Raw genomic sequence first — 24,517 nt, 5'->3', positions numbered from 1 at the left:
TCTGCTGAACGGGGGTACTACTGAGCAGGGGGTGGGGAAGGGGGTTGTGGACCTCCCACTGCTTCAAGAAGTGATCCCGCCCCTCTGATCCCTTTTGTCAGTAAGCAATACCTGGGTTGTGGCTGCACCCACTGTAACGGACTCCTGACACCCCGACTGGGTATCTCCACCAGGGAGCTGCTTCCTCACCGCTGGAACACAGGCCCAAGGTATACGGCTGAGACTTGCACCCAAGGACGAGGACACACACGCTTTGGTGCAACTAAAACTACTTTATTGACAATTCACACAGAATATATACCACACAAAATCAGATAGGAGCCTGATCACATGATCCTAACTAAGGCCCGCCCCAGACAGCCCGGCACCTACCTAGGAGTACATGGGACAGAGACGTCTACACCAGGGGCGGACTGACAACTCATGGGGCCCCCCGGGCAATAGGGGATCATGGGGCCCCTGTGTCCTCGCCCACACTCAAACCACACCCAAAAAAGCCTATGAAAGGTACCAGGGGCATCTCATGGGGCCCCCTACTGACGGCGGTGTCCGAGTATCCAAATGGTCAGTCTGCCCCTGGTCTACACACTCTACTATCAGTCATTGAGGGGGGATCCCGAGGTTCCAGCGGCAATGCGGGGGGTGAGAGTTCCATAGCCGTGGCTACTAAACCCCAGTAAGACATTGCAGTGCCAACACAAGGGAACAGAACTTCAAAAAGTAACAAAATATAACAAAAAAGTAACAATAATGGGAAATACAACAAAGAAAGACAAGACCTACCCAATCTCTACGGCTGTTCTATGTACAAAGATGGGAGTTCGATGCTCTGACTAGATCGTCCACTCGGAACCATGTCGGTGCAAAACTCGACGACTTCTTAGAAATGCTTTGTTATCGGTTACAAAAATTCAGGGATGATAACCAAAATTCAACGCGTTTTGGCTTAAGGAGCCTGAAGAAGGCTCCTTAAGCCGAAATGCATCAGCACTTTATAATATATATGGAGACAATACAGTTCAATACAAGAGGGTTAGGAGGACCTGATCCGGGGAGCTTACAATCTAAGAGATCGAACCTGCAACGTGTTTCGGCTTATGAAGCCTGTGATTGATAAGAGGTGGGCGTGGACAGAGAAGGTCGGTGCTCTGGTTAGGACGTCCAATCACAACAATATCAGTCCAAACGGTCATAGCCGGAAACTCAGTGACTTCTTCAAAATGCTTTTTTTTATTGGTTACAAAAATTCAGGGACGATAACCAAAATGCAACAGGACTGAAGAAGGCTCCTTAAGCCGAAACGCATCAAAATTTGGATCTCAAACCTGCATTTTTGTAACCGATAAAAAGCATTTCCAAAAAGTCACCGATTTGCCGCCTATGACCTTTTGGGTTGACATCGCGGATAAGAGGTGGGCGTGGAGAGAGAAGGTCGGTGCTCTGGTTAAGGCATCCAATCACAACGATGTCAGTCCAAACGGTCATAGCCGGCAACTCGGTGACTTCATCAAAATGCTTTTTTTCATTGGTTAGAAAAATTCAGGGGCAATAACCAAAATGCAACAGGAATGAAGAAGGCTCCTTAAGCCGAAACGCGTCGAATTTTGGATATCGAACCTGCAACGCGTTTCAGCTTACGAAGCCTGAGGTTCCTTAAGCCAAAACACGTCAAATTTTAAATATCGAACCTGCATTTTTGTAACCAATAAAAAGCATTTCTAAGAAGTCACCGAATTGCCGGCTATGACCTTTCGGATTGACATTGCAGATAAGAGGTGGACGTGGACAGAGATGGTCGGAGCTCTGGTTAGGGCGTCCACTCACAAGTCATAGCCGGCAACATGGTGACTTCTTTAAAATGCTTTTTTATTGGTTGCAAAAATTCAGGGACGATAACCAAAATTCAACGCGTTTAGGCTTAAGGAGACTGAAGAAGTCCCCTTAAGCAGAAACGCATCGAATTTTGGATATCAAACCTGCAACGCATTTCGGCTTAAGTAGGCTGAAAAAGGCTCCTTAGGTCGAAACGCATCACACTTGGATATTGAACTGCAACGCATTTTGGCTTAAGGAGGCTGAAGTCTCTTTAAGCAGAAACGCGTTGAATTTTGGATATCAAAACCTGCAATGTGTTTCGGCATTAAGGAGGCTGAAGAAGGCTTCTTAAGCCGAAACACGTTGAATTTTGAATATCGAACCTGCAATGCGTTTTGGCAGAAGAAGCCTGAGGCTCCTTAACCCGAAACGCATCAAATTTTGGATATCGAACCTGCATTTTTGTAGCCAATTAAAAGCATTTCTAAGAAGTCACCGATTTGACAGCTATGACCTTTCGGATTGACATCGCAGATAAGAGGTGGGCGTGGACAGAGAAGGTCGGTGATCTGGTTAGGGCGTCCAATCACAACGAGTCATACCGGAAACTCAGGGCCGATAACCAATAGCAGCACGTTTCAGCTTTTGGAGGCTGAAGAAGTCTCCTTAAGCCGAAATGCGTCACATTTTGAATATCGAACCTGCAACGCGTTTCGGCTTAAGGAGCCTTCTTCAGCCTCCAAAAGCCGAAATGCGTTGCTATTGGTTTTCGTTCCTGCATCTTTAAAACCAAAAAAAAGCATTTTGAAGAAGTCACCGAGTTGCCGGCTATGACCGATTGGATTGAGCCTGAGGCTCCTTAAGCCGAAACGCGTCAAATTTTTGGATATCGAACCTGCATTTTTGTAACCAATGCTTTTGTATTGGTTACAAAAAATTCAGGGACTATCGTTTTGGCTTAAGGAGACTGAAGACTCCTTAAGCCGAAACGCGTCACATTTTGGATATCGAACCTGCAATGCGTTTCGGCTTAAGGCGCCTGAGGCTTCTTCCCCACATGAGAGCTGGGATGTCCAGCCACATTCATCTGGAAGACATTTCCCGCACTCAAGGCACTAATACACCTCCAGGGTTGTGTGGGACCCCAGGAAGACAGGACTTCAGTGAGGAACATTTCCTTCACTCAGTAGAGGAACGTGACTTCTCCTCCGTGTGGGAATTCTGATGTCTGGAAAGACTGGACTTCACTGAAAAACATTTCCCGCACTCAGGACAGGAATACGGCTTGTCTCCTGCGCGAGACCTCTTCCCTGAATGAGTTCTCTGATGACTGGAAAGATGGTTCTTCCTTGAAAAACATTTCCCGCACTCAGAACAGGAATGTGGCTTCTCGCCTGTGTGCAATCTCCGATGACTGCAAAGATTGGACTTAGACGAAAAACATTTCCCGCACTCAAGACAGGGAAATGGCTTCTCCCCCGAGTGTGATCTCTGATGTTGAATAAGATAGTACTTCTGTGCAAATAATTTCCCGCACTCAGGACAGGAATATGGCTTCACGCCTGTGTGCAGGCTCCGATGTGAATAAAGGTTGTACTTGTCTGAAAAACATTTCCCACACTCAGAACAGGAAAACGGCTTCTCCCCCGTGTGCAATAACTGATGATTAGAAAGACTGTACTTCGTTGACAAACATTTCCCGCACTCGGGACAGGAATACGGCTTCTCCCCTGTGTGACATTTCTGATGTATGCGAACAGCGCCCTTCTGTGAAAAACATTTCCCGCACTCAGGACAGGAATACGGCTTCTCCCCCGTGTGAGATCTCTGATGTATGTAAAGATTGCCCTTCTCTAAAAAACATTTCCCGCACTCAGGGCAAGAATACGGCTTCTCTCCCGTGTGCAATTTTTGATGTGTGAGAAGAATGAACTTACTTAAAAACCGTTTCCCGCATTCAGTACAGGAATACGGCCTCTCCCCCGTGTGCCATCTCAAATGGATGTTAAGGTTGGACTTCCCTGAAAAACGTTTCCCGCACTCAGGACAGGAATACGGCTTCTCCCCCGTGTGAGATCTTTGATGCGAGACAAGCTGTGATTTTTCTATAAAGCATTTCCCACACTCAGGACAGGAATACGGCTTCTCTCCCAAGTGAGTTCTCTGATGTACTGAAAGATGGGACCTTTCTGTGAAACCTTTCCCGCACTCAGGACAGGGATATGGCCTTTCTTGCATGTGAAACCTTTGATGTCTGACAAGCACTGATTTATGTACAAAACATTTCCCACACTCTGAACAGGAATACGGCTTCTCACCAATGTGAGACATCTGATGAAAACCAAGCTCTGACTTTGTTCTAAAACCTTTCCCGCACTCAGGACAGGAATATGGCCTCTCCCCCGTGTGAGACATCTGATGCAAAACAAGCTCTGACTTTGTTCTAAAACCTTTCCCGCACTCAGGACAGGAAAATGGTTTTTCACCTGTGTGTATTCTCTGATGCAAGTTAAGAGAGGCCTTTACAGGAAAACATTTCCCGCAGTCAGGACAGGAATATGGCTTCTCCCCCGTGTGTATTCTCTGATGTGTGGAAAGCTGGGACTTCGTTGAAAAACATTTCCCGCACTCAGAACAGGAAAACGGCTTCTCCCCTGTGTGAGTCCTCTGATGTGCGTTAAAGTGGGATTTCCCTGTAAAAAGTTTCCCACACTCAGCACAAGAATACAGATTCTTGCCTGTGTGCAATTTCAGATGTATGTCAAAACTGTGCTTGTGTGAAAAGCGTTTCCCGCACTCAGGGCAGCAATATGTCTTCACCCCAGTGTGAGAGCTCTGATGTGAGACAAGGTCTACTTTCTGCATAAAACATTTCCCACACTCAGAACAGGGATACGGCTTCTCACCCGAGTGCAGTTTCCGATGTGAGTAAAGACCGGACTTATGTGAAAAACATTTCCCGCACTCAGGACAGAAAAATGGCTTCTCTCCCGTGTGAGATCTCTGATGTGTGTTAAGAGCGGCCTTCTTTGCAAAACATTTCCCGCACTTAGGACAGGAATGTGGCTTCTCCCCCGTGTGAGTGCTTTTATGCAGTTTAACATGAGATTTAAGATGAAAACGTTTCCCGCACTCAGTACAGGAATACGGCCTCTCCCCCGTGTGCAATCTCTGATGTGTGTAAAGGTTGGACATCTGTGAAAAACATTTCCCACACTCAGGACAGGAATACGGCTTCTCACCTGAGTGCGATCTCTGATGTTTGTGAAGACTTGACTTCACGGAAAAACATTTCCCGCACTCAGCACAGGAATACGGCTTTTTCCCTGTGTGAGAGCTCTGATGTGTAACAAGATCTGCTTTTCTTACAAAACATTTCCCGCACTCAGTGCAGGAATACGGCTTCTCACCCGTGTGCAACCTCTGATGTGTGTAAAGAGTGGACATCAGTGAAAAACATTTCTTGCACTCAGGACAGGAATACGGCTTCTCACCTGAGTGCAATCTCTGATGGTTGTGAAGACTGGACTTTACAGAAAAACATTTCCCACACTCAGCACAGGAATATGGCTTTTTCCCCGTGTGAGACCTCTGATGTGTAACAAGATCTGCTTTTCTTACAAAACATTTCCCGCACTCAGTGCAGGAATACGGCTTCTCACCTGTGTGCAACTTCTGATGTGCGTAAAGAGCAGACGTCTGTGAAAAACATTTTCCACACTCAGAACAGGAATATGGCTTCTCCCCCGTGTGAAATCTTTTATGCCCATCAAGACCGGCTTTAGAATAGAAACCTTTCCCGCACTCAGAACAGGAATACGGCTTCTCACCTGTGTGAGATCTCTGATGTGCTTTAAGATAGCATTTAAAATTGAAACCCTTCCCGCATTCAGGACAGGAATATCGTTTCTCCCCCGTATGAGATCTTTTGTGCACATCAAGACCGGATTTAACACTGAAACATTTCTCGCACTCAGGACAGGAATACGGCTTCTCCCCCGTGTGAAATCTTTTATGCACATTAAGAGCGGATTTAAGATGGAAACATTTCCCGCACTCAGGACAGGAATACGGCTTCTCCCCCGTGTGAGATCTTTCATGCACATTAAGATGGGATTTAACACGGAAACATTTCCCGCACTCAGGACAGAAATACGGCTTCTCCCCAGTGTGAGATCTTTTATGCACATTAAGACCGGATTTAGATTGGAAACATTTCCCGCACTCAGGACAGGCATGTGGCTTCTTCCCTGTGTGAGATCTTACATGCATAATGAGATCGGTTTTAAAACGGAAACATTTCCCGCACTCATGGCAGGAATATGACTTCTCCCCTGTGTGAGATCTTTTATGCCTACTGAGATTGGATTTAAAACGGAAACATTTCCCGCACTCAGGACAGGAATACGGCTTCTCCCCCGTGTGAGATCTTTGATGCCTATTAAGATAGGATTTATAACGGAAACCCTTCCCGCACTCAGTACAGGAGAAGCTCTTCCCTGTTGGAAGGCCGGCCCGGTCCCGCACAGTCTGAGGTTCCTCAGGATACGAGGAATCCAATGGTTCATCTACACTGGGTGGTGCCGGATGGACATTGGAGGGAGCCGGGTTTTCTCCTGGACTATACTGTGTGATGTCCTCATCTTCTACTTTCCAGTCTGGAGACAAAGTGAGACAATCCTCGGAGGTTTTCCTCATCTCCCGGCCATGGACTAAAATACAAAGACAAAGAGGATTACTAGACAGGAGCCCCACCAGAGGTCAGAGAGTGAGGATGGGGGGGAGGGGAACCAAGAGGAAGACTGGACTCATCCTGAAGACCACCATCAGCCGTAACCTCCGCAACCTTAACCCTGCCTCCCTCCACTCTGCAGCTGATCAACGTCATGACAGCATCCTCCCCCTGTCCTGCCCCGACTTGGCTATGACCGCCTACAACAACGCGCTGTCAACAGCCCTTGACTCACTAGCGCCTTTAACCACACGCAACATCAGACCCCCCTACTCCAGCCCTGGCAGACTGATCACACCAAAGCCCTCAAACGACACAGTCGTGCCCTGGAGCGACTATGGCGCAAAACCAAATCCCACCAAGTCTTCACCCGCTACAAATCTTCCTTCCACACCTACACCTCCTCTCTCCACGCAGCCAAACATGCCTACTTCCTGACCCTCATCAAGACCCTCTCCTCCAACCCTCGCCGACTCTTCTCCACCTTCAACTCTCTACTCTCGCCACCCCCACCTCCACCCAGCACCTCACTCACTGCCCTTGAGATTGCCAATCACTTCAAAAACAAGATTGACACAATTCGCAAAGACATCGCCGCAACTCACACGCCCTCTCAACCCGTCCCCTCTCACACAGCTACCCCCTTATCCCCCCTCTCCCTCAACATAACCCGCAGGGACTTCATCGCTGCTCAAACTCCCTCCAACCCCGTTCCCCCTCACTCAGCTACCCCCTCATCACCCCTCTCCCACGGCCCCACCACTGCTCTGACCTCCACTTCCACCCCACCCTACATTCCTCATACTGAAGCCCCCCCAACACTTCACACCTTTGACCTTACTACCATCGAGGAAGTCTCCAAGATCCTCTCTGATGCCCGCCTCACCACCTGCCCCCTCGACCCTACCCCCTCACAACTCCTACGGCCTCCCTCCCCCTCCATCCTACGCTCCCTCACCCACATCTTCAATCTCTCCCTCTCCTCCGGCACTTTCCCCTCCCCTCTGAAACATGCACACATCACCCCCATACTTAAAAAGCCCTCCCTGGACCCCAATGACCCGAACAACCTCAGACCCATCTCCCTGCTCCAATTTACATCTAAACTCCTCGAGCACCTCGTCTATACCTGCCTATGCTCTCACCTCAACGACAACCACCTCCTCGATCCCCTACAGTCCGGCTTCCGTCCCCTACACTTCACCGAAACTGCCTTACTCAAACTCTCCAACGACCTTCTAACTGCCAAAGCTAATGGCCACTATTCAGTGCTCCTACTCCTTGACCTCTCTGCGGCCTTCGACACAGTCGACCACCCCCTCCTCCTCAAAAAACTACACTCCCTCGATCTCAGAGATTCTGCTCTCTCCTGGCTCTCATCCTACCTGTCACAGCGCTCTTTCAGCGTTACCTATCATGCTACCACCTCCCCCTCACTGTTGGGGTCCCTCAAGGCTCTGTCCTCGGGCCCCTTCTCTTCTCCATCTACACCTCCTCCCTTGGCCAACTCATACACTCTCACGACTTCAACTACCACCTCTATGCCGACGACACACAAATCTATCTCTCAACCCCCCACCTCACCCCCTCGGTCTCTGCCTGAATCACACACCTACTGAGCGACATATCAGACTGGATGTCGCTCCACTTCCTTAAACTGAACCTCTACAAAACCGAGTTTCTTGTCTTCCCCCCAGCCCGGACACCACCCCCCATTGACTTCTCTATCACATTCAACAACGCCACCATCAAACCCGCCCTGCAGGCCAGAGTACTTGGTGTCATTCTGGACTCCAACCTATCCTTCCAGCCCCAAGTCCAATCTTTAACAAACTCGTGCAGACTCCACCTCCGCAACATCGCCAAAAAACGCGCGTTCCTAACTCCAGAAACCACTAAACAGCTCATCCACTCCCTCATCATATCACGACTCGACTACTGCAACTCCCTCCTCACTGGCCTGCCTCGCCGCTGGCTATCCCCGTGTAAGAGGTATAGAAAATAGGCAGCCCCATAAAATTTAAATCTAAAGCCTAATACCTAATATAACAGTAATCTATCTTTGTCAATAGAAGATACTAGTGACTGCATTTTTATTGTACCATCACAAGAGGGCAGAACTACTTCCTGTGATAATAGGAAGACACAGAAGTAGGAACTAAAAGTCTAACACTTTGTTTCCTACAGGACAGTGATTACAGTGAACATATCCAGTCACATGTAATTAAGGGTTTTCTGTGTTTGTTACAGGTAAGCAGGAGGCTGTTTAACATGATAAATAGGACAAAATTACTTAACATGCCCTGGTGGTTAGTAAATGTCGCTGTTACTATGATGCAATCAGATTACTTATAGCATAAATGTGAATATATATTGCAGCTATGTGATTTGGCGCTAAGATACAGGGAATGTGATTTCTCTATTGTAATACGCTATTGTTATGCAGAATAGGTCACTAGCATATCTGCAGAGCTCTAGATATTCAGTATTGCAATTAAAGATGTTTATTAATGTATAGGAAAATACTTACCGTATTTGCCGGTGTATAAGACGACTTTTCAACCCGTGAAAATCTTTTGAAAAGTCAGGGGTCGTCTTATACGCCGGTATACGGCGAGCCGGTGTCAGGGCGGCACTTTTTCAAGGGGCGGCGCCACCCCCCCATCTCCTCCAACGGACACCAAGTACAGGGGTGGGCAGAGGGGCTGCTGTACCCTACCTGGCTCCGGTCCCACGACGAGGAAGTGCGGCTGCTCCTTTCAGTTCGGCCACTCGATGGTCCCGCCGCCCGCTCGGCTCCGCCTCCTCATCGGTGATTGGGCGCCAGCACTGGAAAGGCACACAGGTGACCAATCACCGGCGAGGAGGCGGAGCCGAACGGCCCCGCGAAAATCAAGCGGCCGAACTGAAAGAAGGAGCAGCTGCTCCTCTCCCCCACTGACACTAACGATGGGGCACTATTCCTCCTCCACACTGACACCAACGATGAGGCACTGTTCCTCCCCCACTGACACCAACGATGAGGCACTGTTCCTCCCCCACTGACACCAACGATGGGGCACTATTCCTCCTCCCCACTGACACCAATGATGGGGCACTATTCCTCCCCCACTGACACCAATGATGGGGCACATTTCTCCCCACTGATACCAATGATGGGGCACTATTCCTCCCCCACTAACACCAATGATGGGGCACTATTCCTCCCCCACTGACACCAACCATGGGGCACTATTCCTCCTCCCCACTGACACCAACGATGGGGCACTATTCCTCCTCCCCACTGACACCAATGATGGGGCACTATTCCTCCTCCCCACTGACACCAATGATGGGGCACTATTCCTCCCCCACTGACACCAATGATGGGGCACTTTTCTCCCCACTGACACCAATGATGGGGCACTATTCTCCCCACTGACACCAATGATGGGGCACTATTCCTCCCCCACTGACACCAATGATGGGGCACTATTCCTCCCCCACTGACACCAACCATGGGGCACTATTCCTCCTCCCCACTGACACCAATGATGGGGTACTATTCCTTCCACTGATACCAATGATGGGGCGCTATTCCTCCCACTGACACCAATGATGGGCGCAATTCCTGCCACTGATACCAATGATGGGGCGCTATTCCTCCCACTGACACCAATGATGGGGTGCTATTCCTCCCACTGACACTAATGATGGAGCACTATTCCTCCCACTGACACTAATGATGGGACACTATTCCTCCCACTGACACCAATGATGGGGCACGATTCTTCCCACTGACACCAATGATGGGGCACTATTCCTCCCACTGACTAATGATGGGGCAATTTTCCTCCCACTGACACTAATGATGGGACAATATTCCTCACACACTGACACTAATGATGGGGCACCATCATTGGTGTCAGTGGGAGGAATAGTGTCCCATCATTGGTATCAGTGGGGGGAATAGTGCCCCATCATTGGTATCAATGGGAGGAATAGTGTCCCATCATTGGTATCAATGGGAGGAATAGTGTCCCATCATTGGTATTAGTAGGAGGAATAGTGTCCCATCATTGGTATCAATGGGAGGAATAGTGTCCCATCATTGGTATTAGTAGGAGGTATAGTGCCCCATCATTGGTATCAGTGGATGAAATAGTGCCCCATCATTAGTGTCAGTGGGAGGAGTAGTGCCTCATCATTGGTATCAGTGGAGGAATAGTGTCCCATCATTGGAATACCATACTGAAATAGCATACCATATTGAAATCAAATCTGATGTTTTTTCATTTTTATTTGGTGTGCATTGGAAGAGGGGTAGTCTTATACGGCGAGTATAGCTCAAACCCTATATTTTAACAGGAAAAGTAGGGGGTCGTCTTATACGCCCAGTCGTCTTATACGCCGGCAAATACGGTATTAATGTATATGGAAATATTTAGTAAGGTATAGAGGACAGTGATTACAGGGAACATATCCAGTCACATGTAATTAAGGGTTTTCTATGTTTGTTACAGCCATTCCTAATAAAACACTTCTGGTTTCACCCGACCCATCCTTCGCACAGTTGAATTATTTACCGTATGTGCAACACCCGCTTCAGTCGATCCTGAATACAGCTGCCAGACTCATTCACCTTTCCAACCGCTCCGTTTCCGCCACCCCCCTCTGCCAATCCCTGCACTGGCTTCCGATTGCGCAACGGATCAAATTCAAAATCCTAACGCTGACGTACAAAGCTGTCCACCATACTGCCCCGAACTACATCACTGACCTAATATCCAAGTACCGCCCAGCACGCACACTCCGCTCCTCACAAGACCTCCTTCTCTCTAGTTCCCTGGTCTCCTCCTCCCATGCCCGCCTCCAGGACTTCTCCAGGGTGTCACCCATCCTCTGGAACTCCCTGCCCCAACCCATCAGATTATCACCTACTCTCCTCCCATCCACCCATCTCTTCAGGGAAGCCTACCCCACCCCCTGTTAACTTGCCGACCTCCTCCACTCTTCCTACCACTCCATCCCCCACAGCTATCTCCTCCTGTGCCCCTATCTCCTCCCTCCTAGATTGTAAGCTCGAAAGAGCAGGGCCCTCAATCCCCTCATGTTTTGCATTGTATTGTTGTTGTACTGTCACATGTTCTGTCCCCCTTTGTAATGTACAGCGCTGAGCGAACTATCAGCGCTTTATAAATACTGTATAATAATAATAATCATTGGGGTATTGGCTCCTCCCCCATCCTGAAGACCACCATCATTGGAGTATTGTCTCCTCCCCCATCCTGAAGACCACCATCATTGGGGTATTGTCTCCTCCCCCATCCTGAAGACCACCATCATTGGGGTATTGTCTCCTCCCCCATCCTGAAGACCACCATCATTGGGGTATTGTCTCCTCCCCCATCCTGAAGACCACCATCATTGGGGTATTGGCTCCTCCCCCATTATCACTTTCTAGTTAACGGCCTAACGGCCTATAGTAACATGACGTCCTCGCGGGGTCATGCCCCATGGGCAACGCTGTGGATGACAGATCAGTGTATCGCGTCGCAGCTGATACCATGTGATCATTGTGAAAAATCACCGCAGATCACTTGTCAACTGGAAACAGTGTATGGCTTCAATTCATTGTGTTGATCTCTGTGATTGGTCACAGTGATCACATGGTACACAAAGGACCAACTACATTGCATCTGTACCGTGTGCTATCAGTGGCCCGTCACAGCTTCACAATAGTACACACGGGACGAATGGACGACATTCATACAAATGGTTGCCTATATGATATGACAGCGCTGTGCCGAACCGGTGATATGATGACGCTTTGTACCGTCCTGACATTTGGGGGGATTTGTAACGTCCTCACATTTGGGGGGATTTGTACCATGCTGACATTTGGGGGGATTTGTACCGTCCTCACATTTGGGGGATTTGTACCATCCTGACATTTGGGGGGATTTGTACCGTCCTCACATTTGGGGGGATTTGTACCATCCTGAAATTTGGGGGGGATTTGTACCGTCCTGACATTTGAGGGGATTTTTACCATCCTGACATTTGGGGGGGATTTGTACTGTCCTGACATTTGGGGGGGATTTGTACCGTCCTGACATTTGGGGGGATTTTGTACCGTCCTGACATTTGGGGGGATTTGTACCGTCCTGACATTTGGGGGGGATTTGTACCGTCCTGACATTTGAGGAGGGATTTGTACCGTCCTGACATTTGGGGGGGAATTGTACCGTCCTGATATTTGGGGGGATGTGTACCATCCTGACATTTGGGGGGGAATTGTACCGTCCTGACTTTTGGGGGGATCTGTAATGTCCTAACATTTGGGGGGATTTGTACTATCATGACATTTGGGGGGATCTGTAATGTCCTGACATTTGGGGGGATCTGTAATGTCCTGACATTTGGGGGGATTTGTACCGTGCTGACATTTGGGGGGATTTGTACCGTGCTGACATTTGGGGGGATTTGTACCGTGCTGACGTTTGGGGGGATTTGTACCGTCCTTACATTTGGGGGATCTGTAATGTCCTGACATTTGGGGGGATTTGTACCATCCTGACATTTGGGGGGGATTTGTACCGTCCTGACATTTGTGGGGGATTTGTATCGTCCTGACATTTGTGGGGGATTTGTACCATCCTGACATTTGGGGGGGATTTGTACCGTCCTGACATTTGGTGAGGATTTGTACAGTCCTGACATTTGGGGGGGATTTGTACCGTCCTGACATTTGGGGGGATCTGTAATGTCCTGACATTTGGGGGGATTTGTGCTTTCCTGACATTTGGAGGGATTTGTACAATCCTGACATTTGGGGGGATTTGTACCATCCTGACATTTGGGGGCCTCAAGAAATGAGATCGGTTGTCAGTACATCAGGCTTGATCGATTTTCAGATATAGACTATATTGCCCCAAATATTGGCCCCGCCCTCCATATCATGTGATTCCGGTGTTCCAGTCCCCTCCATATCATGTGATTCAGGTATTACAATCCCCTTCATATCATGTGATTTAGGTGTTCCAATCCCCTCCCAATCGTGTGGTTCAGGTGTTCCAATCCCCTCCATATCATGTGATTCAGGTGTTCCAATCCCCTCCATATCATGTGATTCAGGTGTTCCAATCCCCTCAATATCATGTGATTCAGGTGTTCCAATCCCCTCCATGGACACAGGTGTATACAATCCATCCCCTAGGCATGCAGACTGCTTGTACAAACATTGGTGAAAGAATGGGTTGCTCTCAGGAGCTCAGTGACTCCAAGCGTGGTCCCGTGATAGGTGGCCGCCTGTGCAATAAGTCCATCCGTGATATTTCCTGGCCACTAAATATTCCACGCTCAACTGTTAGTGGGATTATAACAAAGTGGAAGCAACTGGGAACAACAGCAACTCAGCCACCAAGTGGTAGGCCACGTCACATGACAGGGCGGGGTCAGCGCATGCTGAAGTGCATAGTGCGCAGAAGTCGCCAACTGTCTGCAGAGTCAATAGCTAAAGACCTCCAAACTTGGTGTGGCCTTCAGATGAGCCCAACAACAGTGTGTAGAGAGCTTCATGGAATGGGTTACCATGGCCAAGCAGCTGCATCCAAGCCTTCCATCACCAAGTGCAATGCAAAGCGTTGGATGCCGTGGTGTAAAGCACGCTTCCACTGGACTCTAGAGCAAAGGAGGCATGTTTTCTGGAGTGACCAATCACACTTCTCTGTCTGGCAATCCAATGGACGTGTCTGGGTTTGGCGGTGGCCAGGAGAACGGTACTTGCCTGACTGCATTGTGCCAAGTGTAAAGTTTGGTGGAGGGGGGGATTATGGTGTGGGGTGTGTTCTTCAGGGGTTGGCTTGGCCCCCTAGTTCCAATGAAGGGAACTCTTAAGGTGACATTTTGAACAATTTCATGCTCCCAACTTTGTGGGAAGAGTTTGGGGATGGCCCCTTCCTGTTCCAATGTGACTGCGCACCAGTGCACAAAGCAAGGCCCATAAAGACATGGAAGAGCCAGTTTGGGGTGGAGGAACTTGAGTCCTGACTTCAACCCCATAAAACACCTTTGGGAGGAATTAGAGCAGAGACTGCGAGCCAGGCCTCCTCCCCCGACATCAGTGCCTGACCTGACAAATGTGCTTCTGGAAGAATGGTCCAACCTTCCCATAGACACCCTCCTAAACCTTGTGGATGGCCTTCCCAGAAGAGTTGAAGTTGTTATAGCTGCAAAGGGCGGGACCAACTCAATATTGAACCCTACAGACTAAGACTGGGGGGCCATTAAAGGTCATGTGTGTGGAAAGGGCAGCCGACCAATACTTTGGGCAATATAGTGTATTTACAGGGGGGGCGGGGACAATACTTGGGGCAACATAGTGTATATACAGGGGGGTGGGGGCAATACTTGGGGCAATATAGTGTATATACAGGGGGTGGAGAGAATACTTGGGGCAATATAGTATATATATGGGGGGCGGGGACAATACTTGGGGCAATATAGTGTATATACGGGGGGGCGGGGACTGTACTTGGGGCAATATAGTGTATATACGGGGGGCGGGGACAATACTTGGGGCAATATAGTGTATATACGGGGGGGTGGGGACAATACTTGGGGCAATTTAGTGTATATACGGGGGGCAGGGACAATACTTGGGGCAATATAGTGTATATACGGGGGCGGGGACAATACTTGGGGCAATATAGTGTATATACGGGGGCGGGGACAATACTTGGGGCAATATAGTGTATATACGGGGGGCGGGGACAATACTTGGGGCAATATCGTGTATATACAGGAGGGCTGGGACAATACTTGGGGCAATATAGTGTATATACGGGGGGCGGGGACAATACTTGGGGCAATATCGTGTATAATCAGGAGGGCTGGGACAATACTTGGGGCAATATAGTGTATATATGGGGGGCGGGGACAATACTTGGGGCAATAAAGTGTATATACGGGGGGGCAGGGACAATACTTGGGGCAATATAGTGTATATATGGGGGGGCGGGGACAATACTTGGGGCAATATAGTGTATATACCGGGGGGCGGAGACAATACTTGGGGCAATATAGTGTATATACGGGGGGCGGAGACAATACTTGGGGCAATATAGTGTATATACGGGGGGCGGAGACAATACTTGGGGCAATATAGTGTATATATGGGGGGCAGGGACAATACTTGGGGCAATATAGTGTATATACGGGGGGCGGAGACAATACTTGGGGCAATATAGTGTATATATGGGGGGCAGGGACAATACTTGGGGCAATATAGTGTATATACAGGGAGGGCGGGGACAATACTTGGGGCAATATAGTGTATATACGGGGGGGCGGGGACAATACTTGGAGCAATATAGTGTATATACGGGGGGGCGGGGACAATACTTGGGGCAATATAGTGTATATACGGGGGGCGGAGACAATACTTGGGGCAATATAGTGTATATATGGGGGGCAGGGACAATACTTGGGGCAATATAGTGTATATACAGGGAGGGCGGGGACAATACTTGGGGCAATATAGTGTATATACGGGGGGGCGGGGACAATACTTGGAGCAATATAGTGTATATACGGGGGGGCGGGGACAATACTTGGGGCAATATAGTGTATATACGAGGGGGCGGGGACAATACTTGGGGCAATATAGTGTATATACGGGGGGCGGAGACAATACTTGGGGCAATATAGTGTATATACGGGGGGGCGGGGACAATACTTGGGGCAATATAGTGTATATACGGGGGGGCGGGGACAATACTTGGGGCAATATAGTGTATATACGGGGGGGCGGGGACAATACTTGGGGCAATATCGTGTATATACAGGAGGGCTGGGACAATACTTGGGGCAATATAGTGTATATACGGGGGGGCGGGGACAATACTTGGGGCAATATCGTGTATAATCAGGAGGGCTGGGACAATACTTGGGGCAATATAGTGTATATACGGGGGGCGGGGACAATACTTGGGGCAATATAGTGTATATACGGGGGGGCAGGGACAATACTTGGGGCAATATAGTGTATATATGGGGGGCGGGGACAATACTTGGGGCAATATAGTGTATATACCGGGGGGCGGGGACAATACTTGGGGCAATATAGTGTATATACGGGGGGGCGGGGACAATACTTGCAGCAATATAGTGTATATACGGGGGGGGGGGGACAATACTTGGGCCAATATAGTGTATATACGAGGGGGTGGGGACTATACTTGGGGCAATATAGTGTATATACGGGGGGCGGGGACAATACTTGGGGCAATATAGTGTATATACGGGGGGCGGGGACAATACTTGGGGCAATATAGTGTATATACGGGGGGGCAGGGACAATACTTGGGGCAATATAGTGTATATACGGGATGGCTGGGACAGTACTTGGGGCAATATAGTGTATATACGGGGGGGCGGGGACAATACTTGGGGCAATATAGTGTATATACAGGGGGGGCGGGGACAATACTTGGGGCAATATAGTGTATATACAGGGGGGGCGGGGACAATACATGGGGCAATATAGTGTATATACGAGGGGGCGGGGACAATACTTGGGGCAATATAGTGTATATACGGGGGGCGGGGACAATACTTGGGGCAATATAGTGTATATACGGGGGGGGGGGCGGGGACAATACTTGGGGCAATATCGTGTATAATCAGGAGGGCTGGGACAATACTTGGGGCAATATAGTGTATATACAGGGGGGCGGGGACAATACTTGAGGCAATATAGTGTATATACGGGGGGGCAGGGACAATACTTGGGGCAATATAATGTATATACGGGGGGGCGGGGACAATACTTGGGGCAATATAGTGTATATACGGGGGGTGGGGACAATACTTGGGGCAATATAGTGTATATACGGGGGGCGGGGACAATACTTGGGGCAATATCGTGTATATACGGGGGGGCGGGGACAATACTTGGGGCAATATAGTGTATATACGGGGGGGCGGGGACAATACTTGGGGCAATATAGTGTATGTACGGGGGGGGGACAATTCTTGGGGCAATATCGTGTATATACGGGGGGGCGGGGACAATACTTGGGGCAATATAGTGTATATATGGGGGGCGGGGACAATACTTGGGGCAATATAGTGTATATACCGGGGGGCGGGGACAATACTTGGGGCAATATAGTGTATATACGGGGGGGCGGGGACAATACTTGCAGCAATATAGTGTATATACGGGGGGGGGGGACAATACTTGGGGCAATATAGTGTATATACGAGGGGGTGGGGACTATACTTGGGGCAATATAGTGTATATACGGGGGGCGGGGACAATACTTGGGGCAATATAGTGTATATACGGGGGGCGGGGACAATACTTGGGGCAATATAGTGTATATACGGGGGGGCAGGGACAATACTTGGGGCAATATAGTGTATATACGGGATGGCTGGGACAGTACTTGGGGCAATATAGTGTATATACGGGGGGGCGGGGACAATACTTGGGGCAATATAGTGTATATACAGGGGGGGCGGGGACAATACTTGGGGCAATATAGTGTATATACAGGGGGGGCGGGGACAATACATGGGGCAATATAGTGTATGTACGAGGGGGCGGGGACAATACTTGGGGCAATATAGTGTATATACGGGGGGCGGGGACAATACTTGGGGCAATATAGTGTATATACGGGGGGGGGGCGGGGACAATACTTGGGGCAATATAGTGTATATACGGGGGGGCAGGGACAATACTTGGGGCAATATAATGTATATACGGGGGGGCGGGGACAATACTTGGGGCAATATAGTGTATATACGGGGGGTGGGGACAATACTTGGGGCAATATAGTGTATATACGGGGGGCGGGGACAATACTTGGGGCAATATCGTGTATATACGGGGGGGCGGGGACAATACTTGGGGCAATATAGTGTATATACGGGGGGGCGGGGACAATACTTGGGGCAATATAGTGTATGTACGGGGGGGGACAATTCTTGGGGCAATATCGTGTATATACGGGGGGGCGGGGACAATACTTGGGGCAATATAGTGTATATATGGGGGGCGGGGACAATACTTGGGGCAATATAGTGTATATACGGGGGGCGGGGACAATACTTGGGGCAATGTAGTGTATATACGGGGGGGTAGTGTCATGGAAATTTTGTATTTACAGGTTGAACTTTAAATGTGTCATATATTAGTGTTATTCATATGTCTCTCGTGTGGCTTAATTAAAGCTCTGAAGGCTGCAATTGGGCCATGCGCATGTACAATGTATGTATTACAGTACTCAGCTCGGTAATGGATGAGATGGCAGATCTGCGCTTATAGACCAGCGTGTATACCACCACGGCATTCGATGCGAATGCCGCCGGCGGTAGGCCGCGGGCCGGTATCCATATATCAGCAGCATCGTACCACATGGACTTCACATCGCCAGGCGTCAAGCGGTGTGAACTCCACGTGTAGGCTCAGGTATATCTTACAAGCCATTACCGACCTGAACTGTATCTGGATGGATGTGTTTTAATAAAGATCGTATCGGGCCCATCCAGGTACAGACTGACACTGTTTAATCTAGGGGATGCTTGTACAGACAATGTACATACTGCTAGGAGCTGATAGCATGTAAAAGGATGGGAAGCCTGCTCTCCACAGAGAGCTCACCATGGGAGAGGGGGAGGACTGGTTTCCAGTATAGATAAAGGGAAAGGCTATGCTCCAATCAGGATGTACATTCTGTGTATAGACACTCCCCATTGCATTGTTCTGTGGGAGGGGATTGACCTGACCCCCCCCCCCCCCCTGCGTGGGGGGGGGGGCGTGTAATAAAACCGGAGGCTGGGTTGAAGACAGTCTCTATGTGAATTCCAACATCAACCTGAGAGTGTCGTGTGATCATTCCTGGGTATAGGGAACTCCATTTCCCCACATCTCAAGATAGCTAAACCAGTTAGAGGCGCAGGAATCGTGGAGCTTAGCTGCAGTCGCGGTAAGCGAGATTCGCACAGCTGTATGGGGGATTTCTGCGCATCCAACTGCGAGTACTCACGGTAAGGAAAAATTTGTTAAAAGCGAATTTCCAAGACAGTTGGGACAATACTTGGGGCAATATAGTGTATATACGGGGGGCAGGGACAATACTTGGGGCTATATAGTGTATATACAGGGGGGGCGGGAACAAAATTTGGGGCAAATAGTGTATATACGGGGGGCAGAGACAGTACTTGGGGCAATATAGTGTATATACGGGGGCGGGGACTGTACTTGGGGCAATATAGTGTATATACGGGGGGCGGGGACAGTACTTGGGGCAATATAGTGTATATACGGGGGGGCGGGACAATACTTGGGGCAATATAGTGTATATAGGGGGGGCGGGACAATACTTGGGACAGTATGGTGAATATCCCATAGTTTGCGGACTCTATGATGGTCACATGACATAGTTGTCACGGATTTGGGTCGTTGTCACAGAAGCATTTTTGGTCTTTTTTCATTTATCAGAAACGGTGAAATTCCAGCAAAAGATCTCTATCATGTGTTGCATGACCGTGCAATGGCCACTTCATGTGTGAGAGCGCTGACTACTGAACATTGTCCCGGGCTGGGAGGGGGCGGGACTGTCCGATACTGAGGGTGTGATAACATTTTTATCACCATCCAATCACATCATCCCATATAAAATGTCCAGCTGGTAGGAAATGGGGGGAACAGAGGAGAAGACATATTATGTGTATATATAGCAGTGGGGGGAGGGGGAGAGAAGTGTAACACACATGTAAGATTTGAGTGTATAGGATATGATCAGTGGCAATATGTAATCGAGACCTTAGGGGCATTCCATTGTCATTAAGGATGTATTCAGTCCTTGTCATCGGGGACATGAGGTACTCAGACACAGAGGCATCAATTAGCATCAATTGGCTTCTGAAAAGCCAGGCTTCCTGGGGAAGTGTCACCTTTGTGCTAAATAAGGTTTTGTCACCTTCTGGGGAAACTGGTTTAGGAGGAAGTGGCTCCAGACAGTTCGGCTTCATGACAGCAGGGAACTAGAAATATATCCATACATCAAAGGGGTATGTTTCATCTCTCATAACAGCTAAAATATTAGTTGCAGAGAGATGAAAATACTTCCTTCTGTTAAGGCACGCTGTCGGCTACATCTGCATATAAAAATCATATTTGTGGCTTAGGTAGAATGCCAGGAAAATTCAGGAAATGGTTAGGAGGCGCTGGATTGCGACTGTTGAACAGTGATTGGTACTGTCGCGATCGGACTAATGCGCTGGCGTTGGAAATCCAATCCCTGACTTGGTGATTCAAGCCGGTCTTGGCCCGATTGAACTTTGGCAGGTCAGCACCCAGAACATCCTGTTGGAGGGTGCAGGAACAGCCCCCCATGGTCAATTGGCCAAGGACTAATGTCCCGCCTACGTCCATATCCCCATAATTTGAATACCCGGACATTGGGACATTGTGATTCGTATGGAGCTGGTTCGATTTGACTGACGGATTGCTGATGCTCTGACTTGCTCCAGTCACAGGATAGATCTCTGTAAAGTTTTACTTCTGTCTTTTATTCTCTTTTGTTGTATAGTGAATAGACATTTGTGTGTCTTCTTGTATTTCTTGTATTCCTGTAACTTTTTATACTTTGTACATATTTTATGCCCCGCCCACTTTCGGGAAATTAAATCTTAAAATTAATAAGTGACTTCTGTGTATTTAAGCACGAGCTCATATCTTTGGAGAGATTAGATTGGAGAGATTGGATTGGAGAGATTGGATTGGAGAGATTGGATTGGAGAGATCGGATTGGAGAGATCAGATTGGAGAGATCAGATTGGAGAGATCAGATTGGAGAGATTAGATTGGAGAGATTGGATTGGACAGAATAGATAAGAGAGATTAGATTGGATTAGATTAGATTGGAGAGATCAGATTGGAAAGATTGAAGAGATAAGATTGGAGAGATCAGATTGGAGAGATAAGATTGGAGAGATTAGATCGGAGAGATTGGATTGGACAGAATAGAATGGAGAGATTAGATTGGAAAGATTAGATTGCAGAGATTAGATTGGAGAGATCAGATTGAAGAGATTAGATTGGAGAGATCGAATTGGAGAGATTGGATTGGAAAGATTGGAGAGATTGGATTGGAGAGATTAGATTGTATTGTATTTTAGTGCCTTTAAACGCTCGGTCAAACTCATTGCCAATCTGTATGCAATTGCACTGTGTGTGGGCAGATTGTAAAAGGTAACAGATCAGCCAGACAGAGATGTGTGTGTGGGTGTCTCAGCAGACCGTTCTGCAGATAAACTGTTGGGTGGTAGCAGGCTACCGTTTGTGGTGTGCCTGGTGTGGAGGTGTGTGGGGGAGGGGTGTGTCTGGCGTGGGTGTGTGTGGGGGAGGGGTGTGTCTGGTGTGGGGGTGTGTGGGGGAGGGGTGTGGAGGAGGGGTGTGTCTGGTGTGGGGGTGTGTGGGGGAGGGGTGTGGAGGAGGGCTGTGTCTGGTGTGGGGTGTGTGTGGGGGAGGGGTGTGTTTGGTGTGGGGGGGTGTGGACAGTGGAAGGGTGATTCACATCGGGGTTCTAGCTGTAGGTAGCTGGAGGGACCTTAGAAGGGTGCGCTTACTAAGCTACTCCTTAACTCTAATCAGTGCACCAGATTGTATGTAAGATTTGTATCTGCCAGTTTGTGGGGTCGACCAGCTGGATTGGAGTGAAGTCTCCCTCTGGTGGTGGCCAAGAGGCAGTGCGGGCTGTGGAAGGATATCACGGCTGGTCTTATATATGGCTTTATATATTCAGATCAAGTCCCCTTTATTCCCTCTTACCCCAAGTCACAGCCGCACGTGAGCGTCTCGGTTAGCTAGTTGCTGTGGGGGTGGATCTTTGACAAGAAGTCAGGAGTATGTAATGTACAACATGGAGTATATAGTACAGGGGTCAGGAGCATGTAATGTACAACATGGAGTATATAGTGCAGGGGTCAGGAGTATGTAATGTACAACAGAGTATATAGTGCGGGGGTCAGGAGTATGTAATGCACAACATAGCAGTATATATTGCAGGGGTCAGGAGTATGTAATATACAACATGAAGTATATAGTGCGGGGCTCAGGAGTATGTAATGTACAACATGGATTATATAGTGCAGGGGTCAGGAGTATGTAATGTACAACATGGAGTGTATAGTGCAGGGGTCAGGAGTATGTAATGTACAAAATAGCAGTATATAGTGCAGGGGTCAGGAGTATGTAATGTACAACATGAAGTATATAGTGTGGGGCTCAGGAGTATGCAATGTACAACATGGATTATATAGTGCAGGGGTCAGGAGTATGTAATGTACAACATGGATTATATAGTGCAGGGGTCAGGAGTATGTAATGTACAACATGGAGTGTATAGTGCAGAGGTCAGGAGTATGTAATGTACAACATACAGTATATAGTACAGGGGTCAGGAGTATGTAATGTACAACATGGAGTGTATAGTGCAGGGGTCAGGAGTATGTTATGTACAACATAGAGTATATAGTGCAGGGGTCAGGAGTATGTAACGTACAACATGGAGTATATAGTGCAGGGGTCAGGACTATGGAATGTACAACATACAGTATATACTGTTCTCTCCTTTCCAATAAAGTCTCCTCTTACCCGGTGATGTGAGGGGCGGCTGATTGTCCATCATGACGTCCTTGTAGAGGTCCTTGTGTCTTTTCTGGTGGTCTTCCATCATGACGTCCTTGTAGAGATCCTTGCGTCCTTTCTGGTGGTCCTCCATCATGACGTCCTTGTGTCCTTCTAAATACTCCTTCATATAGAAATAGACAGTGACACCCTGACACCTTATAGGAACCTGACACACACAATGATACAGTCACCATCCAGACACATCCCTTGTCTGTTACTGGAGAATGTCCCAGAATTCCCGGCACCGCTCACCTCTACTGTCCGCAGCTCAGTGATCTCTCTGGTGACTTCTAGAATCTTCTTCTTCTTTCTCTCTTCTATCAGGGAGGGAGGTGGAGGCAATGTGATGTCATATGATCTCCAGACTTCACAGGAGGAAAACTAGATCTGAACACAAATAGTGAAATCAAATGATATTCCCAGAATCCTCCTCACCTCTCCTGTGAAACATGATTCCCAGATTGATAATTCGGCATTGATAAGAATGATATATTGATGAGAAGATTGCAGAATATTTGGTTTTATCATTAATCATAATTCATATTAAATGTGTGGTTGGCTTGGAACAAGTGACGGGGTGACAAGTGACGATGTGACGGGGTGACAAGTGACATTGTGACAAGTGATGGGGTGACAAGTGACGATGTGACAAGTGACGAGGTGACCAGTGACAGGGTGACAAGTGACGGGGTGGAAAGTGACGGGGTGACAAGTGGCGGGGTGACAAGTGACGGGGTGGAAAGTGATGGGGTGAAAAGTGATGGGGTGACAAGTGGCGGGGTGACGGGGTGACAAGTGACGTGTGACAAGTGACGGAGTGACAAGTGACGATGTGACAAGTGATGGGGTGACAAGCGACGGGGTGACAAGTGACGTGTGACAAGTGATGATGTGACAAGTGAGGGGGTGACAAGTGAGGGGGTGACAAGTGACGTGTGATAAGTGAGGGGGTGACAAGTGACGTGTGACAAGTGACGGGGTCACAAGTGACAGGATGACAAGTGACGGGGTGACAAGAACCGTGTGACAAGTGACGTGTGACAAGTGACGATGTGACAAGTGACGGGGTGACAAGTGACGGGGTGGCAAGTGACATGTGACAAGTGACGGGATGACAAGTGACGGGATGACAAGTGAAAGGATGACAAGTGGCGGGGTGACAAGTGACGGGGTGACAGGGTGACAAGTGACGTGTGACAAGTGACGGGGTGACAAGTGACGATGTGACAAGTGATGGGGTGACAAGTGACGGGGTGACAAGTGATGGGGTGACAAGTGATGAT

At 48.6% G+C, this 24,517-nt stretch overlaps 1 protein-coding gene across 1 annotated transcript in view; it reads right to left on the bottom strand.

Moving 5' to 3' along the window:
• Positions 1-252: 252 nt before the first annotated feature.
• Positions 253-24,517, bottom strand: part of LOC149443114 (uncharacterized) — a 67,585-nt gene continuing 43,320 nt past the window's right edge. Inside the window, exons 13-15 of the mRNA XM_089655800.1 lie at positions 23,487-23,615; positions 23,199-23,355; positions 253-6,527 (exon numbers count right to left, since the gene is read on the bottom strand). Of these exons, the coding sequence (XP_089511926.1) occupies positions 2,995-6,527; positions 23,199-23,355; positions 23,487-23,615 (3,819 nt within the window). The 3' untranslated portion in view covers positions 253-2,994. The remainder of the gene's footprint in view (positions 6,528-23,198; positions 23,356-23,486; positions 23,616-24,517) is intronic.

This window comes from Staurois parvus, unplaced genomic scaffold (genome assembly GCF_062004578.1).
Source record: "Staurois parvus isolate SC_StPar_1 unplaced genomic scaffold, SC_StPar_1.0 ptg000874l, whole genome shotgun sequence".
NCBI lineage: Eukaryota > Metazoa > Chordata > Amphibia > Anura > Ranidae > Staurois > Staurois parvus.
This window is presented reverse-complemented; position numbering and strand designations above follow the sequence as displayed.